The 8,296-nt window shown below is 40.1% G+C and overlaps 1 protein-coding gene across 1 annotated transcript; it reads right to left on the reverse strand.

Annotated features, from left to right (window-relative positions):
- Window positions 1-828: 828 nt before the first annotated feature.
- Window positions 829-7,924, reverse strand: LOC138968204 (microfibril-associated glycoprotein 4-like). The gene is made up of 5 exons (XM_070340756.1): window positions 7,553-7,924; window positions 3,560-3,693; window positions 2,923-3,019; window positions 1,444-1,611; window positions 829-1,151 (listed from the first exon to the last, which is right to left on the reverse strand). Exons 1-5 carry the CDS (start codon window positions 7,842-7,844, stop codon window positions 901-903), a joined length of 942 nt encoding a protein of 313 aa, XP_070196857.1. The 5' UTR covers window positions 7,845-7,924; the 3' UTR covers window positions 829-900.
- Between the last annotated feature and the right edge of the window lie 372 nt (window positions 7,925-8,296).

The following is an 8,296-nucleotide window of genomic DNA, read 5'->3' on the forward strand; positions in this document are numbered from 1 at the left end:
GAATCGCTCTACACACACACATACACAGACAGACACACACACACACACGCACATACACCACGACCCTCGTCTCGATTCCCCCCTCTACGTTAAAACATTTAGTCAAAACTTGACTAAATGTAATGAATGTAACCGATTACATGTGCAACAAATTACAAAAACATTGTGTGTGCTCGTTTGGAACCCAACTGCAGCTTTAAAGCTACCAGCTTCAAACGTTTCTTGTAACGAAAGTATTCATTGACATTGTCAAATGTCCCAAAAAAGAATAAATGTCGTTTTAAGGGAATTCGTAGGTTAGAAAGTTATGTTGTTGTGTAAATCTAATGATGTAGGTTACGAGTTTCATGTATTGTTATGTCGCCCACATTTGAGAAACATTAGAAAAATGTGTGTTTCAGCAATTTGATTCAGAACACCAAATTATTTTTGATGAATAGCAGAATGAAATTGTTAAAGTTATTTTATTTTATTTTTGAAAAAAGGAAAACGTGTATCAATTGTTTTGATTTTGTACTTCCTTTATTTTGCATCAGGTTTTTCGTTTTGTTTCCTGTTGCTAGTTTGTATGGCGCTTTTCTGGTGTGTGCGTGTGATTGCCTGGGTGTATTTGTCTGTATGCGCTTCTAGTCTGTCTTCCTGTTGCGTCTTGTTGTTTTAAGTTTTGTTTGATTAGGTTTTGTATTTTTGTTGTTTACATTAATGGCTAGGCCCTATATATTTTGTAATTGCTTTATATATTATGTTAATTATACCATTTATTACCCCTATGCCCCATTTGAAGAATAAACCTTGAAACCTTCTTTGTTTCGTTCATCTTTGTTTCGTGGAAAATAATATTAACCATTTCCCGTTTAGTAAAAAAATGTTTTAGTTGGCTACGTTTGTCGGGGCACAAATTTAATCGGCGCTTTTCAGTGGTTTCATCTTCATTTCTGAAGACGATAACGAGCAAAAGAGTGGATCCCACCACACCCCTACCATATAGCCACTTCTGTAGATGCCGTTCAGGTTGCATGCAGCGCAATAAACGAGGTTCATGTACCACCACCCGCCATGTTGGACGCTTGCACAGTTAGTTCTTTTGATTTGGTCATGGTCAGCGTCCATCGTGGAAAACTGCTCGCCGTTGTGATCGGACAGGCTGTCATCTGGGGTGGAACAGTGAAAGGTAAGTAATTCTGTGCGTGTGTGTGCGTGTGTGTATATGTGTGTGTGTGCGTGTGTGTGTATGTGTGTGTGTATGTGTGTGTGTGTGTGTGTGTGTGTGTGTGTGTGTGTGTGTGTGTGTGTGTGTGTGTGTGTGTGTTTGTGTGTATACATTTTATCGGTTTTCTTGTGTTCTGTCAGAATGTGATATGAAAGACACTGTAATTATCGAAAAAAATTAAGCATGCCAAGCTCAGCTTTCTGAATTTGATAATAATTTATGGCAATACACACTTGCATTCCCTCCTGTGAAATTCCCCAAACGTAGTCGGTAGTTGTCGTTGCTGTTGTTGATGGTAAAGCCGCTGTAGGTGGCGGTACCTTGGGTTCCGTCCTCCGTCACCATGTCAACACGCAGTTTGTAACTCTGTCTGGACGTCAACATGTGTAGGGCATCAAGACCTGGAAATGTTCAACAGATATAGTTTTTATTAGTAACATACAGTCACCAAGTGCAAGGCGTCACAAACTGAAGGCACCTATGTGATCGGATCAGATACCAAACTCACATAAAATGACCTCTTTGCTGCGACGGAAGCACATCATTGTCTGACTGTCACTGCCTCTCCTTATGAGTAAACAAGTCGCGTAAGGCAAAATTACTACATTTAGTCAAGCTGTGGAACTCACAGAATGAAACTGAACGCACTGCATTTTTTCACAATGACCGTAGTCCGCCGCTTGTGCAAAACGGAGTGAAACTGACGAGCCTGTTCAGCGCGGTAGTGGTTTCGCTGTGCTGCATAGCACGCTTTTCTGTACCTCTCTTCGTTTTAACTTTCTGAGCGTGTTTTTAATCCAAACATATCATATCTATATGTTTTTGGAATCAGGAACCGACAAGGAATAAGATGAAATTGTTTTTAAATCGATTTCGGAAATTTAATTTTGATCATAATTTTTATATTTTTATTTTTCAGAGCTTGTTTTTAATCCAAATATAACATATTTATATGTTTTTGGAATTAGGAAATGATGTAGAATAAAATGAACGTAAATTTGGATCGTTTTATATAAAAACAAATAAAAAATACAATTTTTAGATGTTTAATGACCAAAGTCATTAATTAATTTTTAAGCCTCCAAGCTGAAATGCAATACCGAAGTCCGGCCTTTGTCGAAGATTGCTTGGCCAAAATTTCAATCAATTTGATTGAAAAATGAGGGTGTGACAGTGCCGCCTCAACTTTTACAAAAAGCCGGATATGACGTCATTAAAAGTATTTATCGAAAAAAAGATAAAAGCGTCCGGGGATATCATACCCAGGAACTCTCATGTCAAATTTCATAAAGATTGGTCCAGTAGTTTGGTCTGAATCGCTCTACACACACACACGCACAGACAGACAGACAGACACACACACACACATACACCACGACCCTCGTCTCGATTCCCCCTCTATGTTAAAACATTTAATTAAAACTTGACTAAATGTAAAAAAGTGGACATTCCTAGTGCCATTAGTGCACCAAGGAAGTACAAACCATTTTGGTTTCAAGACCCGGAAGGTATCAAATAAACAATCTTAGTGTCCGTACCGCTATTTAGCATGGATGAGGATGGGGGGTGGGGGGTAGCATTGATCGCGAAGACCGTCTGCTAATGATCACATTAATGAATACTGAACAACAATCTCCAGTATATATTGTGTAGCGGATTAAATAAGTACACGACAGTAACAAAAAACAACATCAACCAACGAACAAACTTACCCAGCCAAAACTCGCCCGTTAGATTACCAAAGCCGTCCTGGTATGACGTCCAGTTTCTAAAGAAGTCAACTGAACCATCCTCCCTTCGCTGAAACACCTATTGATAAGAAAGTATAACAGGTATATGACGGGAAAAAAAGACTGGAGACTACCTCTGAGAACAGGAATTAAAATTAAAATAGTCCGTAGAAGATTGACAGCCTTTATAAATAACGATTGTAATAATGAGGTATTTAAGCTGGAAAAAAGTTTTTTTTGTCAAATGTGATAAATCAGTTTTTTGGTTATTATTCGGAAAACGTCAGATACCGCATGTTCGAGTTTCTATCTTACAACGCCCTTCTTGTCGTTTTAGTCTTTGAACCTGTATATAAAAACTATCACACACACACACACTCACACACACACGCACACACACACACACACACGCACACACACACACACACACACACACACACACACGCACACACACACACACACACACACACACACACACACACACTCTCTCTCTCACACGTCCGTGCGTACATATACATACGTAGATCGTATGTATATATATCTGTGTGAGTGTGCGTGTGTCGGGGTGGGGTGGGGGTGGGGGTGTGTGTGTGTATATTTCTCTCTGGTTGTAACCTACCAGCCAGCCCCCTCCATCAGTGTCCTGGTCACAATACACCTGTAGTGGGGTATTCTCATCTTCGGGGTAGATAGTGACCACTCCGCTTTCGTTGATGTAACGCTGAGCTTCAACACAGTCCTTTGGTTTGGATTCTAGAAATGTACATACATACAGTTTGTCTAAAAACTATTAAGAATTTTTCCTCTGATTACAAACAAGTTGTACAGCCCACTATTTGTCAGCATCACGGGCCAACGAATTTAGACACAACCATCGTCGAACGCTGAAGAAGAAATATAAACAAGTTGTATATTTATGTTCATAAAATACAAGTCACAGCATATTACATATGACTGGAAAGGTTATTAGGTGCTCCATCTGAAAACCACGTTCGATTTGTGAATTATCTCCCGTTGGTTCTACCAGACGACAGTTATTGCCCTTGGTTGCAAAATACGGCTTTTGTGACACAACTTGTGATTATTGACAACTTCTAATGAAGCAACTGTGAAAACAAGGCTGCAATTACAGCCTCAGACATCCTTATTGGTAGGGAACCATATATTTTGCGCCGATTTAGTGAAAACACGCACGCATGATACAAACTAGGAGAAAGGTAACACAGATTTTCGCAAAAAAAAATGACCAAGGGTGACTGTACTGTTCGTGGCGGCATGACCAAACCAGGAAATTCAGTCGATTGACAGTAAAGTAAGTATATTCAGTAAAGTGTAGCAGTATGCAAGATAGTAATTTCACCTGAAATAAATCGGTCAAAGTGGAAAATGCCCTTATTTAGTCAAATTCACTGATTGCGATTACATACAGAATACCTTTTTGCTCATCCACTGTAGTCTTCAGAATCAGTATCTGTGCAAAAATATGGTTTCAAAAGAAATTTCCCGATAGGTTTTTTGTAATGTTGTCAGTATTACCACCAAATGCACTGCTGGACCTGTCAGTTCGTATTTATGACCAAATTCAAAATATCGTCCTCCATGCAGTAGGGGTATCACCAGTAAGAAGCAAATTACATCAGAATCCCTGGCAAAATGTAAACATAAAACGTTATGTCCAAGTCCTGATATACCGGCCTTTCTCATTGAATAAATTGTGTATGAAACTAACCCGGATTCCCTGCAGCGCAATAAGCCAAAATAGATCATAACACTGAAATGTCAGCACATTTCACGGCCCATTAAAAAAGGTTTTAAAGTAATAGCAAGAACAAAATTACATTAACTGCATTAGTTGGTTTCTTCTCGACCACTGGACCAAACAAAACATAGTCATCAATCGAAAAATATTACGCGAAGCTGTCTCTGCTTCAGCTGGTGTTACTGTGAATTTCGGACAAGTTTTTGGAGCCCCGATATCTCCGATGGCCATTGTCAAACTGAGAACAGGGAAGGATAAGGATAAGGATAAGAATCATATAGTCCTGTGAGGTTACCCTCATGGAAATTCGGGCTGCTTTCTCCCTGGGGAAAACGAGCTGCCATACAGTATACGGCGCTACCCAAGATACCGTTATACTATTTCATTGTGTAAGTAGAAAAAACTGTCTTCTTTCATTTCACCGGCACGGTTGGCCTAGTGGTAAGGCGTCCGCCCCGTGATCGGGAGGTCGTGGGTTCGAACCCCGGCCGGGTCATACCTAAGACTTTAAAATTGGCAATCTAGTGGCTGCTCCGCCTGGCGTCTGGCATTATGGGGTTAGTGCTAGGACTGGTTGGTCCGGTGTCAGAATAATGTGACTGGGTGAGACATGAAGCCTGTGCTGCGACTTCTGTCTTGTGTGTGGCGCACGTTATATGTCAAAGCAGCACCGCCCTGATATGCCCCTTCGTGGTCGGCTGGGCGTTAAGCAAGCAAACAAACAAATCTTTCATTTCACACCCAAAAAATCTCTGTGCTGTTGATGTTGCAGTTACTGCAAGCAAAATACTAATTCTCAATAATTTGTAGACAACCTGTAGTTATTCATTTAAATGCCTGAACCCCCATATGAAGGGATGTGAATATGACAAGACGGAGGTAATGTTACGAACAACTACTACTATATCAACTATGATAAATATTCAACAACATGACACTTTCAATCCTTATAACCTGAAGATGCATTTTATGCAGATTGAATATAACATGCTCTAAATGGTATTTTGAATACACAAGGATTCAATTTTTTGTCAGAAAAGAATCTGCAAGGATAATGACATTTGGTCTGAAAACCTAGGACTTTAATTCTCTGAGTATGTACTGCAATATCCGTTATGATACATCTACATCGGATTCAAACGCGCCCCCATAATGTCCATACAGATAAAAGAATGAAGGATACATTATGTTTGAAACATTGTATACAATTATTAAATCACGTTACTGTTGTGAGCATGAGCCTTCCATTCTTGTGGTACACAATCACGCATTGCTAACAAAGCGTCTTTCGCAGGCAACGCCCTGATTTTCCTATACATATATTAAGATAAACCATATCTGTACATGTACATGTAACACTCACGAATATTCGATGCTCAGATCAACTTAACTCCACAGTTTGAGATGTTTTTGCAGATGAGTACACCCCCGGTATAGGGGTGTGTTTTGGATTCGGTCGATGTGTTTGTTTGTTTGTTTGTGTGTTTGTGTGTTTGTGTTCGCATATAGATCTCAAGAATGAACGGACCGATCGTCACCAAACTTGGTGAACAGGTTCTATACATTCCTGAGACGGTCCTTACAAACATTGGGACCAGTCAAACACACGGTTAGGGAGGTATTGGTGGATTAAGATTCTACAAGGACTTATAGAGGGACATATTAATGGTCAAAGGGAAATTTTTATAACCTTCTCAGTTGGTGGCAGTGAGAATGGTAAGGACGGGGGTGTTTTTCCTACCTCGGAGGAATTTCTTGTTTTATCTTGTTGTTGTTGTTTTCAAGTCATTCTTGCGAGTTGTAATCCATAGCAATTTGTGGCATTAGACTTTAGATTAATTGAAACTTTCCGAATATCAAATACTGAAGAGTGTGCCAACTACCTTGTAACCATTTAACACTGTAAACACGTTTCAGCTCCATACCCGGCAGTTGGTTGCTCCTGTGTGTCACAACATTTCTGAAATATACCAAGTGAATATCCGCAAACTTACATAACTTGGGCAGATTGGCTTTATTAATTAAATCCTGAAATGTGAATTAACTGTAGATTAATTATTCATTTCGATGCTTAAAATTGATGATGTTGGCAAGAATTTGCAATTTTTTTTACTGATATAATATTTGGGGGGGGGGGGGGGGGGGGGGGGGGTGAAACAAACTTTAAAAAAACACTTGACTTTATGTAAAAACGGCAACACTAAAATGTTATAAATATGTATAAGTTGCTCCTATTTTAAGCGCAGCTCTTCAGGATTTTCACTGGTTCTTCAAAGCAATACGTGTCCGCTTACAGGGACTGTGCTTCTTGCATTTTCCTGCACATATCTCCTTGGGCTTTCAGTCATGCTTCAGTCGTTTATTCATAAAGAAAATTACAATATGTTTAACAAAAACACACACCAATATTTGGTTCCATTTTGGCATGTCCCTCGCAGTCTTTAGCCCCGGATCGTGAAATGTGTTAAAAATGCAAAGTTCTTCAGAGCACAATTGAAGCAACAAATGCACAGACCCCATCAAATCCAAGAAAAATAAAAATTCGACAGAGATAAAAATACGTGAAAAGAACAAAAAAGTATCTGCTCGCTGAAGCTCGCATTATTTCATGATCCGCAAACTTCAATCAAAAGTTTCAATTTTCACTGAGTTTTGGTGTCTAAGCTCTACTTACAATTACCTTGTTGCAAAACACACAACAGAAAAATGGCAACAGCATGCTAATATGGAAGTCAATCAATCAATCGATTGATCGATCAATCAATCAATCAATCAAACAATTAAACAATCAATCAATCAATGAACAAATCGTCGTATAAGTGTGAAAAAAAGAACAGTTTGCAGCCGACTTACTCGAACTTTTAACGAAGGACCGCGCCCCATCAGCAGGCGTGAACGATGTGTCAGACGTCACGAACACCCCGTGACCTCTGCAGACCTCTTGGTGAAAGGTGAAGGTCTCACAGCTTTCGTGTTGGTTGCAGAGAAGGGCGCAATGAGGAGGACTAAATGCCGGTGATTCGAAAGCAATGTTTTCCGTGAACAGTTTGCCGTCTTGTCCGATGTTGGTGTACTTGTTGCTCTTCACTGTAGCTGCGGCCTCTGAGGCCAGGAAGGCGGCAAGGATGAGCAGAAGGGGCGTCATGCTTGACAATAGTGCGAAGTTTATAATGCCAACAGCTGAGATAAGCAAGACCAGGCTGCACGAGTGTAGATTCGCAGGAAAGCAAGGGGCTGGTGGTAGTGACGTTCAAGCAGGAAATATTGTGGAATAAAGTACGAGTTGCCACTGGTGCCCACTGCATAACGTGGTGAAATATAAATACACGTCAGCACTGTCACTCAAACTCAAGGGCGGTGCTTTCTCGTGGCTACACTGCATGGATTGAGTAATCGTTTGTCGTCAAGGTGACAAGAAAAATACCAGTGACGTAGACGGGTAGATTGCTACAGTCGAAATGGGGGGACTCCTGTTTTTCATTGTGTGTACAGGACATGTAACGATTGCGTGATACTTTATGTAAATGGACATCTAATTTCTTCCGCGTACAAGAAAGCTTTACGATTAAAATTCATAGCACTACTCCTAAAAGCGTA

This window comes from Littorina saxatilis, linkage group LG6, assembly GCF_037325665.1.
Source record: "Littorina saxatilis isolate snail1 linkage group LG6, US_GU_Lsax_2.0, whole genome shotgun sequence".
NCBI classification, from domain to species: domain Eukaryota; kingdom Metazoa; phylum Mollusca; class Gastropoda; order Littorinimorpha; family Littorinidae; genus Littorina; species Littorina saxatilis.

Bases quoted from the DNA above. Each gene is read 5' to 3' on its own strand.
- LOC138968204 (XM_070340756.1), bottom strand. From the start codon at position 7,844: ATGACGCCCCTTCTGCTCATCCTTGCCGCCTTCCTGGCCTCAGAGGCC. The intron at 3,694-7,552 runs GTAAGTCGGCTG...GTACATTTCTAG, and splicing joins GTCCTTCGTTAAAAGTTCGA to AATCCAAACCAAAGGACTGT. The intron at 1,612-2,922 runs GTAAGTTTGTTC...GAACATTTCCAG, and splicing joins AACGGGCGAGTTTTGGCTGG to GTCTTGATGCCCTACACATG.